We start from the raw sequence: 25062 nt of genomic DNA, 5'->3' as shown, positions 1-25062 counted from the left end.
TTACATTTTTTTTTAATTCGTGGCCATAGATCATGTGCTGCTGGGATCGATGGGTGGCTCTACTAATTTATTTTTGCAGTATAGGGAACTGAACTGAAGTGGCAGATCAGATGTAATGCCTCAGACCCTCTTGCTTTGAATGATATGATATTTGTCAGTAGTGCACTGAAAAGAAAAGCTTCATTAGCTATCTAGAGTTCCCTTTCTAATATCTTGCTACTTGCTTTTGTTATTTTGTTTTGACTTCACAAGTCTCTGTATTTTAAGAGAGTAGTGGGAATTCCCCCAAGTTTTTTCATATTCCTCAGGTTGAATTTTATATTTTTATATTCATCTCTATGAATTATTTAGTATTTTTATATTAATTTGTCTGTTTATTAAGTGTTTTTATATAAGAAAATGGTTTAGGTACATTGATACAGGATTTGATTTTTATAATTAACTTAACTGGTTTTAATAGGGGGTCATGCGATGTTTTGCATGTATAAAAACATTTGACTGGGAGTAGTTGGTATTCTGATGAAGTCCTGGATACTTAGGATGAAAGCATTTAAGTTAGTTAATAAAGTTTAAGAGCTGCTGCTCCATACATGTTTCTTCGTTTTTTTTTTTTTTCTAGTTTTCAGTTTTTTGCTTTTTGTTACTGACATTTTCATTATGCAAGGCTTACTGATACATTGGTTACAAGGAACAAATTTAACATTATCAATTTTCTTTACTGTTACAGTCCTGTTTAAAATGGTTGAGAAATATGCTTTTTACACCCTTTTTAAAAAGTATCTTGTAGCTGGATTTAAAAAAACTTAATAGGCTGTATTATTTATCATGGAAAAGTAAATGTTCTGAATAATGGCAAAGTGTTCTGTAAACAGGATTTGAACAATGCTTCATGTGCCTTATTTCTCTAGATTCACTTCAGTTACACCTTGTACCACAGAATTTGACACCTGTTAGCTGCATTTGCTGAAGTAAGCATTCTCCCTGTTGCAGGGTATTGCCCTTAGACCTTGTGCCACAGCAGTAGCTCTATGACAAGTTGAATTTCTCCTCTCAGTACTGTTCTGAGTGCTGAAAAAAAGCACACTGTTTCCAAGTGTGTTTGAGCTACCTAAATCAGCTTAAACTCAATTTTTTGCTTTTTTCCTTAGGTAGTGCACAATGCTTGAAAGCTGCCAGCTAGAGAGCAAACGTACCTTAAAATGGAATAAAATGGAAAAGCAAATATTGTGATTTATAGCAAAGTTTCTGTAAACAGGACTCAGACAATACTATATGTACTTTACTTCTGCCAATTTATGTCAATTGCACCTTGAGCCACAAAGAAAGTTACCTGACCAGTGATTTTTCCTGAATGATTACTATCCAGAGTGCTGCAGGCCACACAAAGCAGTTTCTAAGTGTTTTTGAGCTACGTAAGGCAACCTAAACTAAATTTTTCAATTTTTCCCTTAGGTAATGCTCCCTGTGTACACACTGCCAAGAGAAGAGCAAAGGTAGCTTAAAACAAAGGTGAATAAAATAGACATATTGTGATAAATTACAAAGTGATCTCTACACAGGATTCAAATAATGTTTCACATGCTTTATGTAACTTGGTTCACTTCAGTTATACCTTATACCACAGGATTTGACATCTGTCATGAGCATTTACAGAAGTAAGTAGTCTTCCTGTTGGGGGTGGGAGCAACAACACCCAGCATGTTTGACCTACCCAAGGCAGCCTAAATTATTTTTTTACTGTTTTTCCTTAGGTAGTGAACTGTGTTTGGATGATGCCAACCACAGAGTAAGTGTACCTTAAAATGAAAATAAACTGAAAGTAAATATTGGGAATAATGTAAAAGTGTTCTGTAAACAGAATTTGAATAATGCTTCATGAGCCTTATTTCTCTCTATTAACTTCAATTGCACCTTGCACCACAGAATTTTGACATCTGTCATGTGAAGTAAGTTCTTTCATTATTGCAGGGGCTATGAAATAATGCCACACATGTTTGAGCTACCTAAGACAGACTAAGGTAAAATTTTCATTTTTTCCTTAAGTAAGAAACCATGTTTGCACGATGCCAAGCAAATAGCAAGTGTACCTTAAAATGAAAATAAATGGGAAAGTAAATATTGTGAATAACTGCAAGGTGTAATGTAAACAGGATTCAATCAATTCTTCGTTTGCCTTATTTCTCTAGATTCATTTCTGCTACACCTAGTCCCACAGAATATGACATTTACCAGATGCATTTGCTGAAGTAAGTACTCTGTCTCTGGTGTGGGGGGGTGCAATGATATCAGGCATGTTGAGCTACCTAGAGCAGCCTAAACTAATGTTCTCACATTTTCACTTAGGTGGTGATCCTTGTTTATGTGCTGCCAAGTAGACAGCAAATAGAAGAGACATTAGAAGAGTAATATATGTTAGAGAAATTACAGATAGTGAATGGAATGCAATGCATTGTTATATGTAGCAATGACTTGAGCAAGAAGTTCATTCAACTGAACAATTCTTCCTTCTCACATCTCCTTGCAACATCAGACATATACTTTGTGGGACACATTAGAATTGTTATTAATAACACATGATATTAAATTGACAAACTAATGATCACATGCTGTTAGCAATAGTGGCAATAGGTGATTTTTAAAGAGCAACCAATGGTATCACAAAATGTGATTAAATATATATTCAGACAATCCTCTATAAAATTATCACATTAGTAAATCTGAACTTTGCAGCAGATAATCTTCATCTATACGTTCACTACACTTATACCTTGTGCTACAAAAAAGTGAGTTGTAAGATGCATTTTCATTCCTGAGTACTATCCAGAGTGCTGGTGGCTTCACATCACCACCTAGATGGTTTGCACTATCTATACCACCCTAAGCCAACATTTTCACCTTTTTCCTTAAGCTGTGAAAGTTATTTTTATGCTGTCAAGTAGTGAGCAAATGATACAAGAAACAAAAAAATATAAAGTATTGCAGATAATATAATTCTCATATTGGACCAAATGTGGTATGTTGCAACAGGGAGCTATATGGACTTGAACCCTCAAACAAAGGTATTGAAAACAATCATGCCACTTTACTTCCTAGAGTTGCCAAAGATAGGCATATATTAACAAGCTGATAGAGTTTTGATATAATGATACTGTGATATTGCCTCAAATCACATTGAAAGTGCAGTAAAAACAAGTTATGAGAATTGTCCTTTCACATTAGGCTCAATGCCTGGATTATTGGGATATTGCCAGCAATTAGCAAAGGCATGTACAAAAATGGTATGAAACAAAGATTGCAATTGCTGCAGGTTTATCCATTTCTTTCTATCTGCTACATCCTTTCATTATCTATGCTTTCATAATAACAACTCTGTCTCTGTTTTTTTTTTTTTTTGCCATATGCTATCTTTAACAATACTTACAGTAATCCCTTTAATATAAACAACCTTTCTTACTAAGGGCCAGTAACTGTGGCCATTTAAGCCAGCATTTGAATGTTAGGACTGTCACTCCCCTAAATCAATGTACTTGCAGCCCTTTTAAGTTTGTTTTCCATGACATACCCTTAATAGGTGTATGGAGAACAAAATTGGATTGCATATTTTCCTTATAATAAAAGTTTTTAAAACTTCATAACAGATGCTAAAACTACATAAACTAGTGTCATACAGACCTGAATCTATGTTATATACAGTATTAACAATAAACAAAAATGTGTGCAGCCTAGAAAGCTTGGAGAGTATGTGAAAGCTGACTACTCCTGCAGTCAGGGTAATCAAATATATCTGCCATTAACAGGAAACACTTCTCAATGCTGGTACTTGTATCACTAGGGTATGTACATGTAATCATGTAGGTGCTTACACCATGTTTACATTCCCTACACTTAGTGCAGCATTTGGTATTCAGGAATGCTAATTATTTGATACCTCAGCTGCATAATCACAGTGCTCACAGGGCTGACTCTGCACTATATAAAGGTATTGGTATAGCTAATACTCTAGTATTGCACTGGGGGAGTGTTTTGAAACACAAAGCTTGATACTGTTAGTAAAATGAGACTTTACAAGATGTATCTATTTTCTACAGTGCTTTATTGTCAAGGCATGTTTCTATTTCTTAAATAATGCTTTAGTTTTACATTAAAAGGTAAAGTGCATGGCTGTTGGAAAAGCATATGCATAATCTTACATTTATTATTTTTTCTCCCTTCCTTTTGCAACAGCCATGTCTGCATTTCTAAAATGATGCTATGAAATGCTTCATGATCAATCTATTATTATTATTATTTTATTTTGCATGTCATATTTTCACCGTTCTTGCAAATTATTGTACCATAAATGTATAGTAAGGTCTGGCATTTTTATCTGTGTTTGCAGGAAAAGGAAAAAAAAAAGTCTTGTTTTTGTATTTCTACCGGACTGAACTCCACAGCAGTGGATATGGCAGTTGTAACATTTTGTTGTTACTTTTCTAATGCTGCATTTATATTGTTAATACAACAATGTGTCACACATTTTGCATATGCGTTATATCCATTACAGAAGTGTTGTAAGATCTGGGATGATAACTGATTTTCAAATATATGTCTTTTTTTGTTGGAAGGTTGGTGGGGGAATTGGGGGTATTTATGTGGCTGGATTAGGATGGTTGGATTGAGAGAGATGCTGGAGGGATTGGGTAGGGAGTAACTGGGGTTGATTATGGGGTTGGTAGGGTAATTAAGGATACTAGGGGACTTGGGGGACCTAACTTGTGTGCAGTCATAAGTGAGCACTTAACACATAGAACTTGTTTATGTGCATGTTGATTGCTTACAGACACACAGAACTGAAATGACGTATTATACATGTAATTATGTGTGCCTGTTTTCTGTTTCTTTTCGTATAGGGATATGACACCCAAAAATACATCTATACCCTGAACACCATCTTATAGTGATGCAGAAGATGACATAATTCTCTAGGCCTTACATTACCATGGATCTTTTCTGTTAAGGAGAGGAACAGGTGACTAATCTGTCTGAGACAGGATAAGGCAGTAGGTGGTCAATGACTTTAATGTAGTTGGAAGCCATGGGATTGTCAGATAAGACACCTAGCAACTGACATAATAACCTCTACCCACTGTAGAGCTGCTGTAATTGCCCAGGAATAGGTGGCTACAAGGGATGTTCCTGCTACCAAACCATCATTAACTAAAACTGAGGAGTTCCTGTCCACTATCAGAGATGAAGATAGCTCAATAGAGGGTACAAATAGAATACCACAACTGTGTGCACTTTGGGAAGTGATGTATCAATAACCAAAAAGTTGATGAGGTCCAGAATTGCATTCTTCAGTTTGCTCATAAAATTCCATAATAGTTAAGTGCTTTCTTCCCCTCAAGGACTTCAGCAGAACTAAGTACAAACTAAAATCACATGGTTTATGTACTACTTAAGAACATAATCTATCCAGTCACATTACATCACTAATAAGACTGTTATTTAACCCTTAAAAATCCTTCTTTTACAACCAACCATAGGAAAAGTATACAATAATAAAAAATCAACAATGGTAAAAACATACTGGTAAAGTTGTACATAGAATAAAATAAACCTACATACATTTTAATATTGACACCTTTTGAAATAGCCCTTAAAAACAATATACTATAATTTAGCTGCTCTCATTTTTGTACAGGGTTGATAGTAACATTCATTTAAACCAGGTTTGTGCATTGTGTCCAATCTATATTGACAGAGTAGTTCCGTATATTCTATCTTAGTTTCCCAAGCTTCTCCTCTAGCATCTAGTGGGACCACTTCCAAAACACCAAAGACATACTTTTTATGTCCCTCACAATTACAGGAGTGCTTAAATAGTGCATTAATGCTGTTAAGTTTTCATATGTCATACAAGTGTTGGGCTTGTATATTCTATTAGAAAATTTCCTCTCTGTTTTCCCCACATAAAAAGTATGACAAAAATCACAGACGGCTAAGTAGATCACTTCACTTGTGTTACAATCACATTTTTTAAAAATAATTTTAGAATGAAAGTTGTTATTCAGGGTGATCTCACCATTTTAATTATGCACCGACAATAATTGCAAACACCACACCTAGTAGTTCCATTTTTGTGGTGTTGTGCATCTCTCTCTAATACTTGTTTCATATTCCTCTCAACCTTGTAGACAAATGTAGGTGTTCCTACTATATGTTGAAACAATTCTTCATCATTTTTTTTTAAATAGCCCAATTTCTTGAAATAATATTTTTTACTTCCTTGTTTCCATCATGAAACTTAATAACCATGGCATTTTGAAAATGATGTGTAACCATGTTGTTGTTCTGGCCTATACTTGCTAGTAGGTTGGGTTTCCCTAGAATACATTGGTATTTAGTTTCCCTATTACTTTCTACATTATCCCTCAAAGTTTTTAACAATTTGTCTGGGTACCCCCTTTCAAGAAACATAAGTGTCATTCTATTGAGTTCTTCTTTAAAATTGGTATCATTAGAGTTCATCATGGAAGCATGGAAGAACTGTCCCTTTACCAAATTTCTCTTACAGTCACCCGGGTGCCTACTCACAAAGTGGAGGTAAGTATGTGTATTTTCTGTGTATGGTAGTTGTGTATACCCCATTAACATTCCTGAGGTGACTGTCCAAATACTGAATATCATTGGCATTGTTGGTATGTGCAAACTTTAAAAAGGTTGATGTGCCTTCCAAATAAGTCAAGGATGTTTCAGTTTCATTAGGGTTTCTTTTCCACATAAAAAACAGGCCACCTAAAAACTGGAAGTAGTTTAAACAGGGGGGAGGTAAAGCTAGACCCAAAACCAAAATGCAAAGGAGTGGGACACCACAGCAAGTGGAAAGTCTAGCTTTGCTAGATTTTTCTTTTTGTGTTTTTTAACAGATTGTTTTTTCTGTGTGACCTTTTTAATCATTGTTTTAGTTTGTTAGTAGGGATATTTTGTAGATACTCTAATGTTTGTGGATATCAGTTTGGTACGGCAACCCTGTGTTTCCAAAAGTTAAGCATTCCTCTTATGCTGTGCTGATGATGCCATAAGAAGGCAGAAACATGCATGTCCACAGCTAGAGGGGATTTGGCATTATTGGCCTGAAATTGTTCATAAATTGACTTAAAAGTAAAAGTAAAAGAAAAAGTCATGGATATTCAGAATTGCCAGTTAGCTGAAACACCTGATATCCTTAAAGGGTATTTTGCATATATTCCATGTTGCCTCTGATACAAGAGGTTTAAGGTATCACACATTGGAAAGTCTAGCTTTGCTAGATTTTTCTTTTTGTGTTTTTTAACCAATTGTTTTTTCTGTGTGACCTTTTTAATCATTGTTTTAGTCTATACCAAAAAATAAAGAAAGTGTGGTTAGGAAATTTCAACAAATGTTTGGCTAATGCATTATTAAGATACTTTTGAAAATATCATATATGTAGTTATATACCCTTTGCCTAAAAGATCCTGATGTTTTTCCTATGTAAAACCTCTTACAGTGTTGACAAAGCATGACAAACTAACCCTTCTGACCCACAATTGCATTGATATTTGGGGTAATTCAAAACATTTCCCACAAGCACTCTTTCTTTCAAAAATAAACTTGCAATAATTTCAACCTCCACATTTGTACATGCCCCATCTTGCACTACCATCTATATTAACACAAGAGGTTTGCCCATTCAGTCATTTTCTAAAAACATATCCCCTTCCTTATCCCAAACTCTGGTTCATTACCAAGTTTTTTGTTAGCACCATCAAAATAATTAAAAATACTCAGTTTCTCAATACACTTGTTAATTACCAGGTAATCAACACTAAAAGTCATAATAAATGTTCTAGTTATATTGTTATTTATATTGTCTGCATAACAAACATATTTATTCAAAAAAATATCTGATCCCAATAATATTCTATAAAAACATGCTTCTCTTTTCACTTGAACCTCATTAATAATGTTAATAATGAGGCAGTCAAGATAACCTCTACTCAGAAATGTCTCCTTGAATTTGTTACACTCATCAAAACATTTTTCCAGGTCTTGGTCCCTTTATACAAGGTGCCTAGATGACAGTTACATTTTTTGCACTGATAAGAAAGAATAGGTGAATTTTTAAATTTCATTAATAGTACTACTTTATTTCTTAGATTTACATCATCTAAGTCAACAGACGTTTTGCATGATTTATATAATATATATATGTATATATATATATATATATATATATATATATATATATATATATATATATGGATCTAGGACGTTTGCTCGAATAAGGAAATGACCAAAACACAAACGGCTGGGCATACTTATGCGAAAGTGCTTTTCACCTTAGAAGCACTTTCGTGTAAGTATACTTGTTGCTGAGGCTGTACTACGGTGCGGTTAAGAGAAATTTCCCTTTTCCCAACTGTAGTGCGGTCTTGGAAGGAGAATAATAAAGTAGGGGTGGTGGGGGGGGTGCAGGGGGCTGCTAAAATGTAAATGTAGTGTTTTATTTTTTTGTAACATGCTTTAACGAAAGCGTTTTTTCGATAAAAGCACTTTCATTAAAGTGTGTTCTGTTATTATGGATTTGGGCATTTGCTCATTTGAGCAAACGTCCTAGATCCATATATATATATATATATATCTATATATATATATATATATATATATATATATACATATATACATGGATCTACTTCCACTTACCCAACTTTCCTAAGACTGAGACCACTTCACTGACACTGCATTTGAATAAATTCTCGGATCACTGACTGAAAATTCCAGGTAAGTAACCATTTGGCCACTATGGTTAACTTTGCCCCTTTCCACACTGTAGTGCAATCTGAGTTGGTATATTTAGTTCGGGTGGGGTGAGGGGCTTTGAGTGGATTTAATTGAATTTTTTTTATTTTATTTTTTTTGGTGCAGATAAGTGGCTACTTTCCTGGAGTTTTCAGTCGGTGATCAGAGTATTCATTCAAATGCAGTTTTGTTGAACTCATCTCGGTATTAAGAAAGTCAGTTAAGTGAGTTTTCGTTCATTAGAAGTAGAACCATATATACATACATATACATATGTGTATTTATATATATATATATATATATATATGTATATACATATATATATATATATATATATATATATATATATATATATATATATATATATATGGGTCCACTTCAAAATACCGACTTTCAAAATACCTAAACTCAAAATACTGAGACCAAAATCTCTAAAGCTCAAAATGCTGAAAACGCAAAATACTGAAAACACACAGGATACCAACACTTATTATATTCCAGCACAAACACATACTGAAACAAATAAAACACAAACCATATTATTCTTTTCCAAGTATAAGAAGGGGAGCTGCACCCCCACACCCCCTGCTACTTAAATATATCAACTCCAAGATTGCACTTTAGTGTAGTGTAGTGAAGTGCAATCTTGGAGTTGATATATTTCAGTATAGGGGGTGTGGGGGTGCACAGGGTCTTGCATCCCTGTCTATACTTGCAGAAGAGTAATATGTTTCTGTAAGTAGTTCTGATACACTATAGTTGTGCTGCTTTACTGTGTTCTTTTTTCGATATTTTGACTTTCAGTATTTTGAGCTTTAGAGACTTTGGTCTCAGTATCTTGAGTTTAGGAGTTTAGTGGACCCATATATATATATATATATATATATATATATATATATATATATATATATATATATATATATATATATATATATATATATATATAGATATGTATATACACATACACACACACACACACACACATATATATATATATATATATATATATATATATATATATATATATATATATCCCCAAAGGGTATGATGATGCATTTTTTTTGGCATTAAGCTTAAGGCCGTGGTTCAAAACCAGTCATAGGTCTCAGAGAGGCCTTTCTGTAGGATGTCTGCATCCCTTGGGGAGTTAATCATGGCTCCCAGCTTTCAGTCACCTGCAACTTTTGTCAGCCAGAGTCCCTCCATGTTGGCCTAGACTTCTGATAAGTATATGCCAAACAGGAGTGCACCGAGGACCGATCATTGTGAGACTCCACTCGTGACTTGTTGGCAGTCTGACTTGCAGCCTGCTGTTTCACACTGTTTGTTCTATCTGTGAGCCAATTTGCAACCCACCTAACAATATAGGGGTTAATGCCTAGTTTGATGAGTTTATCAATAATTCCTGAGTGAGGAATGGTATCAAAGTCCTTGGCCAGATTGAGGTAGGCTGTATGAACTGCCTTACCTTTATCCATCGCTCTGGTGACTGACTAAAAGAAGTCAACCAGGTTGAGCAGGCATGATCTCCCTCTCACAAAACCAAATTGCGTGGGATATAGTTTGGAGATTCCCTATATCCTTGCTAATTAGGTCCATGATGATGCGCTCCATAGCCTTACATATCAGACTCATCCGGCTAATGGGCCAATAATTTCCAGGTTCTGTAATCATTCTTCCTTTATAGAGAGGGATGACTGCAGCAGTGCACCATTCTGTAGGGATAAAGCCTGTGGTGACAGTGTGAGTGAACAGAGCACACAGATGTGGTACCATTTCACTTTGTAATTCATGTAGAACACAGCCAGTGATATTATCAGGTCCCATGGAAGCTGTATTCTTGGCCTTAGACAATGCAGCTTTAACCTGTGCTGCAGTAATGCAGGGTCCCTGGCATTCTTCCACTATTGAGATTGGTCTTTTGGAGGGTGAGAGGGGTAAAGATGGCACTGAATCTGTCAGCCAGTATGTTGGCAATATCAGTTGGCTCAGTGTAAGAGGTACCATTGTGCAGTAACTCAGAGCAAATCTGGGTATTGATGTAACTAAAGAAGGCTCTGTGGTTGTTTTTAGTGTCTATTGCAATTCTGCCTTCACAGATGGCTTTGGAGGTTTTTATGAGGGATCTCAACTTTTTGTTGAGGCTAATAAATGAATTATTCCAGTCTTGGGACTTCACCTTTTCCTGCAACAGTTTCTTCCTTCTGTTGTAGAGTTTATTAATGGCAGAGGACCACCAGACTAGCTTCCTTTTTTGGAGGAGAGCATCTTGGTTCTGTTGGGTATGGCTAGTTCCATGCATTTATGTACGTGTCCGTACAGTGCACTGGTGTATGATTTGATAGTCATGCATCTATTTTCCATTGGCATGGATGCCAAGAAGTTAGCCACCTCTATATTTAGAAGTCCAAAGTCAGCTTTGGAGAAGTTTTCCATAGTGGATACCTTTGCGAGGGGGGGGGGGTGTGGGTGAGATATTGATTTCCATGGTGATTACTTTGTGGTTGGATCTAACCAGGGAGGAATTGACTATTGGTGTAGAGCAATGGCCCATGTAAGTAATAATCAGGTGAAGGATGTTGCTTCCTCTAGTAGGGGTAACAATGAACTGGTCCAGTGCATTGGAATTGATGAATTCCAAGAAGCATTGGGCCAGTGCATTGGTACTTGAGTAGTTTTCCCAGTTGATGGACGGTTAGTTGAAATCTCCTAGTATGAGAGTGTTGGGCTGGACCTTGATAGATTCCAGGGTACTTAGAAACATGGATTGAGAGTCTAGGGACTTTGTTGGGGACCTATAGCAGACTAAGACCTGGATCGCAGTCTTACCCAAAGTTAGTTGTACCTGAAGTATCTCAGATGCATTATGCTAGTCTGGAGGTGTGCATATCCTTTATGAATATGGAGACACCACTGCCTTTAGAGCTTCGGTCCACGATTCATGGCAGGAATGGGTGGAATGAATTATAGCCTGGTTTAGCCTGGTAGTGCAGGGATGCTTTCTGCTGCTTTAAACCAGGTCTCCACTACAGCACAAATGTCGATGTTCTCCATTTTGAGTGCTTCGAGCGAGTGCATCTTGAGATTTAGACTTCAAGTGTTAAGCAGCACGATCCTCACATTACATTTATTTATAGCTGTTATGGTGGTAATTTGGTCTTTGGAATACAACCCAAAAAAGGCACTATAGGGGTGGTTAGCCAGTACCTGGAAACTCAGGGGTGACAGATGCAGGCCATCTCTGGCAAAGCATCAAGATCTGTCAATCATGTCATCCCAAGCAGACAGATACTGCATCCCCTTAAAATGACACCAGAAACGTATCCAATTGTTGAAGTCAACCATTTTTTGTTTGTACTGTGGTATCATTCTGGGTGATGGTAGAATACTGCTCAGGGCTAGTGTCATACTTGTCTGGGCCACATAATGCAAGAGCTCCACTATGTCTCTTTTCATGTAGTCCAGGGAGGTGCTTCTCAGGTCATTCACACCCACATGGGCAATGACAGACTCATACCTGTACTTGTTGTGGAGAAACCTAAGTGCATGTGTTATGTGTCGGATTCTGGCACCTGATAGACAGCTGACTGTTACTTTCTTCTTATTCAGTCTCGTGAGTGGGACATCTTTGTGCCTCACTATTGAGTCACCTATGATTAGTGTATTGAGCAATGTGTTTAGCCTTAGGGGCTTAGGTTGAGAGGCACACTGTGGGGGTGAGCTATGTGTCCTGTGGTTTGTGCTATGTTGTGGTGGTTGAATGTGTTTCTGTCTTGGAGGAGATATTACTGACATTACATGACTAATTACTATCCAGTCCTGCTAGACCCTGCTCTTTCAACCAATCACTTGTGCTAGAAAAGGTCAGGCAATCCTGTTACTCTCACTTACAGAGAGGACAAAACACTATCAGCAGAAGATGGCTGCCAGAACCACAGGAAACTCAACAAGCAAAACAACGAGACTTGGATAACAGCAGGCTTCTATCCAGACTATGCTACCTGACTATAACACAGAAACCTCACAAAAATGCCAGAACCTTGATTTAAACAAACCAAACACACATTCTATGATATTCCTAATTTGAGCATGAGTCTCATTATATGCTTGCTCAGTGGGGTTGAGTGGGTTTCTCATGGGTGTCATGAGCTGGGATTCCAGTACATAACCTACATGCCCTTGATAATGTCACCCCTAGCAAAACTGCTGTACTGCTCAAAGGTTTGCCATACGTGTGAGTCATGGAAACTGCATGAGTTACCTATACAAACACTGTAGATGACCCCTTGGGCATTAGAGACAACTTGTCAGTTTATAGAGTGAAAAACTTTTCTGTTTATGTACCTCCTTCCTTATTCCACAGGTGGTACATTTATTTTCATGTGTGTGTGATCTATGGCCCTCAAAAGATTAATAAAGTGTGTTATTGCATAAAATTCCTAGATGGTCCTTGAGCTATCTTCTGTGGTGTTGGTTGGAAATAGATATACTCCATTGCATGTGTGATGACCATGCCCTGACCTAGCAATCAAGAAGCCTCAATCCTCACCACTAACACCAGGGAGGCTGTCTCATAGAAGAGGAAAGGATAGCACATACACACAGAAAAGTACAATCTCCCTTACGTGCACACAGAGATCACAGTCAGTCTTGGGCTGGTTGCTCCCTTGCTCTCCAGGTCCCCAATAAGACTCCCCACTGGCACAGCTATAGGGTCCAGATCTCAGCCTAGCTGTCAAGCTAACCTTCAGTACCCTTTCTGTCCCACCAGTGCTTCGTGTCCCTGCGCAGGTAGCTGACACACCACACACACACTTTGAGATAAGTATTTATACAACTTCACAGACACTCCTAGGAAAGGCTGACACAGATTCTCCAGCTGTGACCCTTTACCTAGACTATACTGTAGTAATTTCTGCCACCACCAGCTAATGCTTATCAGGTACTCAAAGGCCCTTAAAAGGGTGTCCAATTATTACTGTGCAATATTATTATCCAATTGGTAATGTGACTAATCATTCTAAGGCTTATTGGAAGGGCTTATTACAGGATCACTTATAAGCATGCAATGTACTTTAGAGCTTAATTATCTCTACACAAACCAGCCACAGGTAAAAGGTTTTAAAATATTTAATAATAAATAATTAAAACACAAGACAATACTACCATACCACAGTGATATCTAAGAGTTCAGAGATCACACAGAAACTTAAAACAATACAGTAGGAAAGTTCTGATATAACAGAAAAACACTTAGTCTAACTATTTTCTAAGTTCTTAGCTATTACTACAAGAAAACGTACTTCAAAGACGCTATTTACATAAGACAACAGGCAAAGTGCTGATAAGTTGGATATCAAGATCAAAATGCTTACAGTCTCTCTCTGAACAATAGTTTTTAAACTCACTAACAAACAGCTCTTCTAGGCCCTCCCAGATTACATCATTTTTGACACTTAGGTTTTCCCAGTATACATATTATATCATTTTAACACTTAGTCTGGAGTTCACAGGCCAAAGAGCCACATTATTTAACAATCTAACACCTGCTCAGGAAACTACAACAATAAAAAGACATTTCACATGTACACTCTAGTAATTATTCCTTAAGTTAAGACAATAGAAAGAATGTGTTCAAGCAGCCACTTTGGCACCACTATCTAGATCAAAAGGGTATATAAGAAATAATTTTAATTTCGAAAGAACAGATGTGAAATGCTTGGCTTCGTTTTCCTTACAGCAGATGACAACGTTGTGACAATCTTGAAGTTCACATTTTGCAGTGTTTTCTTTCATTTAAGAAACAAGGCTGTATTTTACATTTATATTCACAAATGATAGAATTATGTATCAAATTATATTTGACTAGGCTGGCAGCCTTACATCTCCCCCCCCGGAGAACTCAAGCTAGTTTTTCAAGTGACCCTTGAGAAATGCCGCTTGAGAGGGTTAGGTCTATCTGGGTATACTTCACTACATTACCTGTCTTGAGAGCCCATCTGCACTGGCATTGATAATTTCACTGCTGTGCTGCACTGACATATCATATGCTTGCAACCCCAGTCTCCATCTTAGCAACTTGGCATTTTTCTGACTGACTCTGCTTAACCATATTATGAGGTTGTGATCTGTATCATTACAGTGAATTTTCTTCCATACAGATAAGGCTGAAGTTTTTGCAGTGCCCACACTATAGCTAGACATTCTTTTCAACAGCTGCAGAGCATTACTCCCTGGGTTGGAGCCTACGAGTGAGATAAACCACTGGATGCTCTTCCCCCTCTGAAGAAATCTGGCTAAGTACAGCCCCCACCCCATGGTTCAAAGCATCCACCTGTACAACAAATTATTTGCTGTAATCTGGACTGGCTAACACAGGGGGTCCTCCCAAAGCTTCTTTAGACTTCAGAAATGCCTGCTCACATGTTGGGGTCCACACTAACTTATCTGGCCTGTTCTTCCTTGTCAGGTCTGTGAGGGGAGCAGCTCTGGTACTATAACTGGGGACAAACTTTCTGTAGTACCCTGCTGTCCCTAAGAATGCCCTCAACTGCTTTTTGGTAACAGGTGCATGCTATGCCTGAATAGCTTCCACTTTGGCAGGTTCTGGCCTTATCTTACCACTCACCCACTCTATGTCCTAGGTAGGAGACCTCTGCCATACCTACCTGACATTTGTTCAGCTTAATGGTCAACCCTGCCCTCTGTTGTCTGCCTAGTAACTCCCTGACATGCTGAAGGTGCTCTGGCCAGGAATGGCTGTAGATGGCAATATCGTCTAGGTAAGCAAGGGCAAACCCTCCTGCTCCTGCTAGGATATTATCCACCAGCCTCGGGAAAGTCGCTGGGGCATTGTTCATTCCAAAGGGCATCTTTGTGAACTCATACAAGCTAAAAGGAGTCACAAAGGCTGACTTCTCTCCAGAACTGGGAATCAAAAGCACCTGCCAGCAACCCTTGGTAAGATCAATGGTTGTAAGATACTTATCCCCACCCAGCTCTAGGGCCTCATCTGGCCTAGGCATGGGGTAAGCATTTGACTCTGTGTGACTATTTAATTTCCTGTAATCCACACAGAACCTGGTGCTGCCATCCTTCTTTGGCACCAGCACCACTAGCGAGGCCCACAGACTGTTGGATGCTTGAATCACCCCTAGTTCCGACATCTCCTGTACCTCTTCCCTCAGAGTCTGTTTGACTCTCTCAGGTACCTTATGAGGGGCCTGTCTAATAGGTCTTTGGGGTCCTGTATCCACCTGGTGCTGCACCAGGTGGGCATACCCTGGTTTCCCAGTGAACACATCCCCAAATTCCTGCAACACTGCTCGGATTTCTTGAACCCGGGTAGGAGATAGCTGCTGGGATATTGCTACCCCTTCCACCGAGGTGTCAGCCTGAGCCTCACTGAGGAGATCACTTCCCAGATCTCCCTCAGACTCCTCCTGCAATCCACTGCAAATGCTCAGCACAAGGGCCTCCCTATCATGGTAAGGTTTTTTCATGTTAACATTTCATAATTTGTGCCCCGGCCATCTGCCTAGCAGTTCCATCGTGTAGTTAACATCACTTTCCTTTCTTACCACCTTGTAGGGTCCCTCCCAAGCTGCTTGCAGCTTGTTGTGTCTGACAGGAATGAGAACCATTACCTTCTTCCCCACTGCATATTCCCTAGCTCAAGCATTCCTGTCATACCACATTTTTTTCTGTTGTTGGGCTTCTGCCAGGTTCTCCTGGGCCAAGCCCATGAGTTCTCTGAGCCTTGTCCTGAGGTTTAGGATGTACGCCACAACAGACTCCTTGTGAGACTAACACTCACCTTCCCACTCATCTCAAATTAAAGCTAAAGGTCCCCTCACCCTATGCCCATACAGCAACTCAAAGGGTGAAAAACCTGTGGATTCCTGGGAGCTTCTCTGTAAGTAAATAACAGATTGGGCAAATATTTGTCCCACTCCCTCTTAAACTGATCTGCAAATGCCTGTAGCATGGACTTGATTGTGGATTTTAACCTCTCAACAAGACGATTAGTCTGGGAATGGTAGGGAGTGGTCTTCATGTGCTTCACCCCACAGGACTTCCACAGACAAGCCAGCAGGTCTGACATGAAATCGGCACCTCTGTCAGACAGTATTTCTTTTGGGAAATCTACCCTACTGAAAATCTCTATCAAAGCATTAGCCACCTTCTCTGCCTTGATAGAGGACAAAGCCACTGCCTCAGGGTATTGTGTAGCATGATCCACTACCACTAGGATATACTTTTCCCTGTAGAACTTGGGGTACTCAGAGGACCGGCAATATCCATAACTACCCTCTGAAATGGCTCCTCAATCACAGGCAAAGGCATCAACGGAGCTCTCACCTTGTCTCCTGCCTTGCCTACCATTTGGCACTGCTCACAGGTCCTGCAGTACCCTGTTACATCTCTGGAAATTCCAGGCCAATAGAAGTTTTGCATAATACACCTCTTTGTACGTTTTATGCCCATATGACCTGCAAAGGGAATATCATGGGCTATGGTTAGAAGTGCCAGATTGTAGGATCTAGGCACTACCAACTACTGTACTCTCTCACCTTCTAGCCCTCCCTTAGGGGTCCACTCTCTGTATAGTAACCCTTTGTCCCAGTATACAGATTCCCCCTTCCCTTGAGAACCAGGTGCCTCCCTAGCTATCTGCCTCAGGCCTTGAAATGTAAGGCCTGAGAGCTGAGATTGTCTCAACTCTCTCTTTGTAACCCTACCCAGCTCCCCTTCCACAAGAAGTCTGGAATCCTCTGGCAGTGTTACCTCACTGTCAGCCTGGGTACTACTACTCACCTCTACCTTTGGAGTTACCCTGCCCAAGAGAACATCAGTACCCACAAGCAGCTATGGCTCACATTCAGTCTCACTGCTACAAAGTACCTCCCTCCCTGAAGTAACCCCCTCAGCAGTCCTGGCTGCAAGTATACAGCCTGTCTGGGTCTCCCTGAGGCTACCAGACCCACAGGATTGTCTCCTAGCCTCACTGTGTATAACTGCATAAGTACATGGTACTGCCTCATCCAAATCATTCCCTCTCAGGACATCTACAGGATGGCAGTTCCATACCCTTGTTGTCTCAAGACAACCCACTATTGGCATTTTGTCTTTCCTACTTACTGGCTCCCTCACCTTTGGTTCCCCACCTTGCCTCCATGGACATCTGTTTGCCACATGGCCCCACTAGTTGCATTCAAAACATTTAACCCTAGCTCCTGGATGTTTACCTGGACTAGTGGCTTCCCCTGCTACTGGCAGATTCTGTTGAGGCAGTCTGTGCTACCCACCATGGGCTCCTATAGACCCATGAGCAGAACTGGGGGTCCCCTTCCTCTGCAGAACTGCCATGCTTGCCAGGTATAGGTCTCCCTTCTTCCCCAACTCATCTGAAGTAGCATATTGTGTATCAGCTAACCAGATCCTCATATGCTCAGGCAAAGTGCTAAGGGCTTGTTCCTCACCAAAAGGTCTGCCCGCCCTTCAAAAGTGGTGACCTGATATCCACTCACCCAGCTATGAAAATAAGTGCTCTGTTCAGCAACATATTCACATACATTTCCATCTGCCTTGCTTCTATGCTCACAAAACGTTTTCCTATACATTTCAGGTGTTAGCTTAAAACATTCTAAAAGACATCTTTTTACAGCAGTATAATCAAAACAGACAGAGTCAGGCATTTGTGATATACAAGTTACAGCTTTCCCATGGAGTAAGGGTGCAGGAACCATACCCAGAGCCTTTGGTCAACACTATACAGTTTGCATACCCTTTCAAACATTTGAATGAAACTATTAAAATTATCCCCCTTTTTAAATTGCGCAAGAAATTTACTGACCTGTTGTGCTTCTGGGGTCCAGTTACTCCCTTCCCCATTACCTCCATGACTCTGGTGAAGAGTCAACGTTTCTGTCTCATACTTCCTCTGATGCTCCTTTTCTTCGGCTTCTATCTCCAAATGCCTGGTCTCCAACTCAAGTCTCTTTAGCGTCAGCTGGATTTTTAAGTCCACTGCAGAAAGGTTGAGCTGTCCATTCTCCGAAGATATTGTATCTCCACTGCCAGTCTGATTGTCCTTCACAGAAAGGTTGAGCTGTCCATTCTCAGAGGATATTGCATCGCCACTGCCAGTCTGATTGTCCTCCTGGATAATGTTTTCTGATGCAGCTGTATCCAAGGCTGCAATCAGGTCTGCCTTAGGATTCCATCCATCAGTCCGCTAGCCTGGCACATCTCCACCTTGTATGCTTTCCATACTCCTGTGCTGACATGCTTCCTGCTCAACCTGACTAACTAAGCTAACAAAAGAAATAAAACAATTGTGATCTAAACTCTGAGTATTCACTGCGTAGCTGATTTGGAGTACTAAATACCTTCAGAGATCACTGTACATGAGCTACGGGATTCACTCTACCCACACCACTGCAAACCACAGGTGAGGATATCTTATCCCAACCACCGCCAACCACAAATGTGATGACCGTGCCCAGGCCCAGCAATCAAGGAGCATCAATCCTCACCACTAACACCAGGGAGGGTGTCTCATAGAAAAGGAAAGGATCACAAATACACACATAAAAGTACAATTTCCCTTAAGTGCACACATAGATCACAGTCAGTCTGGGGCTGGTTGCTCCCTTGCTCTCCAGGTCCCCAATAAGACTCCCCACTGATACAGCTATAAGGTCCAGATCTCAGCCTAGCTGGCAAGCTAAGCTCCAGTACCCTCTCTGTCCCACCAATGCTTCATGTCCTTACCCAGGTAGCTGACACACCACACACACTTTGAGATAAGTATTTATACAACTTCACAGATACTCCTGGGAAAGGCTGACACAGATTCTCCAGCTGTGCCCCTTTACCCATACTATACTGTAGTAATTTCTGCCACCACCAGCTAATACTTATCAGCTACCCAAAGGCCCTTAAAAAGGTGTCCAATTAATATTGTGCAATATTATTATCCAATTGGTAATATGACTAATCAGTCTAAGGCTTATTGGAAGGGCTTATTACAGGATCACTTATAAGCATGCAATGTACTCTAGAGCTTACTTATCTCTACACAAACCAGCCAGAGGTAAAAGGTTTTAAAATATTTAATAATAAATAGTTAAAACACAAGACAATACTACTACACCACAGTGATATTTATGAGTTCAGAGATCACACAGAAACTTAAAACAATACAGTAGGAAAGTTCTGATATAACAGAAAAACACTTAGTCTAACTCTCTTTTAAGTTCCTAGCTATTACTACAAGAAAACATACTTCTAAGATACTACTTATATAAGACAACAGGCAGAGTGCTGATAAGTTGGATATCAAGATCAAAATGCTTACAGTCTCTCTCTCTCTGAGCAATAGTTTTTAAACTCACTAACAAACAGCTCTTCTAGGCCCTCCCAGATTACCTCATTTTGACACTTAGGTTTTCCCAGTATACACATTACATCATTTTAACACTTAGTCTGGAGTTCACAGGCCAAAAAGCCACATTATTTAACAATCGAACACCTGCTCAGGAAACTACAACAATAAAAAGACATTTCACATGTACACTCTAGTAATTATTCCTTAAGTTAAGACAATAGAAAGAATGTGGTCAGCCAGTCACTTCGGCACCACTATCTAGATCAAAAAGATATACAAGAAATAATTTTAACTTCAAAAGAACAGATGTGAAATGCTTGGCTTCGTTTTCCTTACAGCAGATGGCAATGTTGCTACAATCTTGAAGTTCACATTTTACAGTGCTTTCTTTCATTTAAGAAACAAGGCTGTATTTTACATTTATATTCAAAAATGATAGAATTATGTATCAAATTCTATTTGACTAGGCTGGCAGCCTTCGCCCAACTTCCCCCGATCTTCACAGCATGTACTAGCATTGCATTTAAAATATGATGTAATGTTTTGGAGGCTGATGCCTGTGACAACCATAATATATCCACTGTGGGTCTTCAGATAGTACCACTAGGTATTCATAATGCTTAATATACCTTTGTTCCAGTGGTATGGCTTCTCCATGATTTCTCTATGGTCTGAGGTAGGGGGTGGTGACACAGGTTGTATATTTCCTCCAATGTTTTGCTGTCCACCCTGTCTCACTTAACAATTTCTGTTCCATACTGACCATGGTAAGTCAAATGGGGTCTAAACACCCTTCTTCTTCTTGTCTGAGGTTTAGTAGCAGCAGCAGCAGCAGCACCCTGATTTAAAGTCTGTTGCTCATACAGCATAATTGTAGCAGCAGCAACCTCTAATATTGTTTTTTTTTCTAAGTGTAATGTGACTGTATTCCAAAAGGATTTTGCTGTGCATAGTAAATACCTACATCAGGAGTATATGATTTTATAGCTTCCTCAATAGCTCTGCCATATTGGATTAGCTAATTAGCATGTATTTATTTTTATTTAACATTTGTTGACTGGGAAAGTATGACATGAACACAGCCTATATTCAGAGGTGGCCCGGGGAGGAATTCTCCAGATCCACATCTTTGGAATATGAGAGGAAACCCACACAAATGTAGGAAGGACATACAGACTCAAGACAGAAGGCACCATAGATGAGAATCAAACTGAAGAACCTCTTGCTTTGAGGTGACAGTGTTAACCACTGCACCAGCTATACACTTCTGTTCTTTATGCTTTCATTAGCATATTCTGCCATTTCCCATTGTTTGCCAGCTCTACACATCCCATAGAACTGCTTAATGAATTCCAAATAGTGCTATCATGTTGGTGGCTCTGTATGACACCAAAATGATTGCTACACTTTGTGTAGCTCTTTATGAATCCAGACAATTGTTTTGAATGCCAGTTTCGCATTTCCTTTCAGCACATTTTTAGTTGCTGTTCTTTTTTGCAGAAAGCTATGTACTGACATATCTCTTTTATTGTACACACTGACCACTTTATTTGCTGTAATTACTGTTTACTGTCTGTGTATCTAACTATATTTTGCCTAATGGTTTATCAGACCAGAATATATGTTGTATTGACTTTCTCCTCATTGATTTCTTTCCCTCAATTAATTGTTGCATTGTTTTGGAGCTTTTCTCCCCAAGCATTCAGTGAAATGGATATTTTCAGTTCTAGTTTTCAGTTTTAATTTTCAGTACACATACATTCTATACTGTGCCTTCTTCAGACACACTGACTCCCATATTTCTGATATAGTCTTTATACCCAGAACCAATAATAACCGAAAAACAAATAGTCCATAAAGAATAAGAATTCCTATGAAGGAAGTAGAATTGGCTGTAACGTGGCAATCTTCACCAGCAAAAAATGCACTTTTTATCCAGAATTAACAATTTTCATAAACAGATTTTAAAACACCATCAGCCATCACAACCACAAAATATACGTTGTCAATATGCTTTTACAACAAAGAACTAACTGCACAAAATAAGTAGGCTACATTTTGTAGTACAAATTTCATTGCTACAAACTTCTACAGGTATAACAGGGGTATCTTAAGAAAATCCAGTAATGATACTAAGTCAGTGTTCTTCAAATGGTCTGAACTGCGAACACTGTTAATCAATGCATTTTTAAGCTTACACCCTTATACACACAGCCATTAGAGAATCTGAGGACTCTGCTCCTACTTTACCACACCAGTCTGGTAAAATGTTAGCAGTAATTCTACAACTGCATCTATCCTCCTGTCCGTCTCCCAATCCCATCAATACATCCTTATTAAAAAAGACCCAGAGATGCTTATACTACTTCACTGAGATAACTGTCCCCCTACAGCTTCAGAGAATAAAACACTCTTTCTGGAAAAGAGCCATGATCTTGAATGGAGACGTACTGATTCTTAGCTTCAGTGCATGCCAAAGGGTCACAGTTACTTTTTGGCAAGGGGATAGCATCATCTCGAAACAATACAGATGCAACTCTTATGTCTTTAGAATGGATCCCTTAAAATCCTAGTTTTGTCCTCTGAATGTATCCATGAAAATAACAACCAGTAGGACAGATAAAGCACACCATTGCTGAAGTCCTACAACCACCCTCAATTGCATCATAGGGTTAGCAAATTCACATATCCCCAACAATATCTGTGGAATGTCAAAGAGTTGACCAATCGTGCAACAGGCAAAACAAAATCCACCTTATTCCTCCAAAATCAGAGACTCTTGTTTATTTTTTCTGTGATGGAATCTCCTTTTTACAACACTACTGTAGACTTCCCTGCAAGGCTGAGGAGTCTGACCCTGCTGAACACACCCTTCTGTTCTTCTTGCAATTATAGAATGAACTGTCACAGAACTTTTACTGCAATAATAGTCTTAAATCTGACATTGAATATATAAACCTATGTAAATTCTAAGGCCTGACATGCACAATTGCCTGATAGTGGCCACTCTGTAATCCTAAAACAGCAAAGACATATGGTTGATTTTTATTATGCCTAATACTCATAAGCTTCTTTTCAGTTTTCAGATTTGATCCCTGTGATGAATCCATTTCTTTCTTATTCCCTCCACTACAACCACAATATTTATTTCAGTTATTGCATCTGTGATATTGTGCTCAAATTATCACACAACAGGAAATTACAGCTCAGCTCTACCACTGTTTGCCCTTATGAAGCAGCGTGTAATTTATAGAATGCTGTTCCTGTTCTTTACCACATTATATTACAGCTACATATTATTAGTCTCATCATTTCAATGTTATTTATTTTTAATTCAGGTTTCATTTAACATAATAAACACAGATTCTGAGCCCCAGCACACCTTCCTTTCATCACAGCTTTTAATGCTTCCCTTTTTCCCTTACTATCATTTAGTCCTAAGTACATTTTTTCAAGAAATCCACCTCGTCTTCTCTCTCAAATGTTCTCACTTTTTTGTCACTACAGACTGTTATCATTTTCATTCCATGTTAAGTGCAGGATTTCCCCTCACCACTGACAGCTCCCATTCAAATTACAGTACTTTACTATTAAGTGCCTAGTTTTGCCACTATCCTAAAATCTGTGCACATTTCTTATTTCTAATTATTTCCAATGAGAGTCAAAATGTATTCACATGGATATTGTATAATGCAACAATACACAATGTGATACTGTATTTCAGATTGCTTCCTATGTACATGTCGTAGATAACTGCTTTCCCTGTCGAGGACTCTTTATGGTCTAAAGCTAAAGATAAAGCTGTACTATCACACTACACAACTAGCAGCTGTCATCACAGTCATATGCAAGGCTATGGTTAAACGGAGCAGACATCAGATGTAAGAAAAAGTAAAATGTTTATTACAAATATTCACAAGGTCTGAAATAGTTTTGGACAAAAAATGCCTAGTGAATTTCATATTTTAAGTTTATATATAAGTGTGTATGTGTGTGTGTGTGTGTGTGTGTGTGTGTGTGTACATACAAATCTGTATATTTATTCTTTACAAGTATTCATATTGTAATTAAATAAATGAGCATGGCATTTACATTGTAATTAAATAAATGAACATGACTAATTTTATAAACCAGTGCTGTTAAAACTCTCTGTCAGATTGGTGCAATGGTCATATGGCTATATGCTGTAATATCTAGATCCTGAATCATCCTGGGTTTGATTCTCACAGCCTGTGTTTTTCTACTGAGCGATACTGAGCAAGCCACATAACCAGACATTGCTTCTGGGACATCTTTACTAGGCTCCTCTGCTTAAAAGAAATTACTAGCAGATACTATATACAATAAAATATGTATGCATTCTAATCTAACAGTTATATAAGGCCAGTGGCAAAGCAAATAATTAATTTATACAGGTGGAAAAATAGCTTTTATTATCAAATACTTCAAGTCAAGTACTCAGTGCATCACAATAAAAAAAAAGTTCTGAAACACTGCTCACTTACCGTAGTATTTTCAGATGTACCACTCATTTTCAGTATGACTGCAAGGTTCTTGCAATGCACTGCTCTCAGTAATAATTGAAAAACTGACAGCATCGCATTAATCAGCTTTTATTTAAGGAAGGAAGTACCAGGTCATCTGTAACAGAAATGACATATTTAATGACAAGGATGACAGTGACTGTATAATACAGAAAAGATAGATTCATAGACAATGCAGAATACTGATTCAAACAGGGACAGTAGACAGACAAATGATTAAACAGCTGGCCTATGTTTATAGTCAGAGATAGTGCTGGATAGGTAGTGATAAGGAAGAGTTAACAAGAAACAAGGGATGGGCAATGCCAGATAAGGGTGGGAGAA

The 25062-nt window shown here is 38.7% G+C and overlaps 1 protein-coding gene across 1 annotated transcript in view; it reads right to left on the bottom strand.

Annotated features, from left to right (window-relative positions):
* Nucleotides 1-24753, bottom strand: part of LOC122800127 (chemokine-like receptor 1) — a 192336-nt gene extending 167583 nt beyond the window's left edge. The window contains exon 1 of the mRNA XM_044069648.1: nt 24700-24753. Coding sequence (XP_043925583.1) covers nt 24700-24726 — 27 coding nt within the window. The 5' untranslated portion in view covers nt 24727-24753. The remainder of the gene's footprint in view (nt 1-24699) is intronic.
* Between the last annotated feature and the right edge of the window lie 309 nt (nt 24754-25062).

The sequence above is a fragment of the Protopterus annectens genome, chromosome 4.part0, assembly GCF_019279795.1.
Source record: "Protopterus annectens isolate FY-2018-M chromosome 4.part0, PAN1.0, whole genome shotgun sequence".
NCBI lineage: Eukaryota > Metazoa > Chordata > Ceratodontiformes > Protopteridae > Protopterus > Protopterus annectens.
The sequence above is the reverse complement of the archived record's forward strand: the minus strand, read 5'-3'. Positions and strand labels throughout refer to the sequence as shown.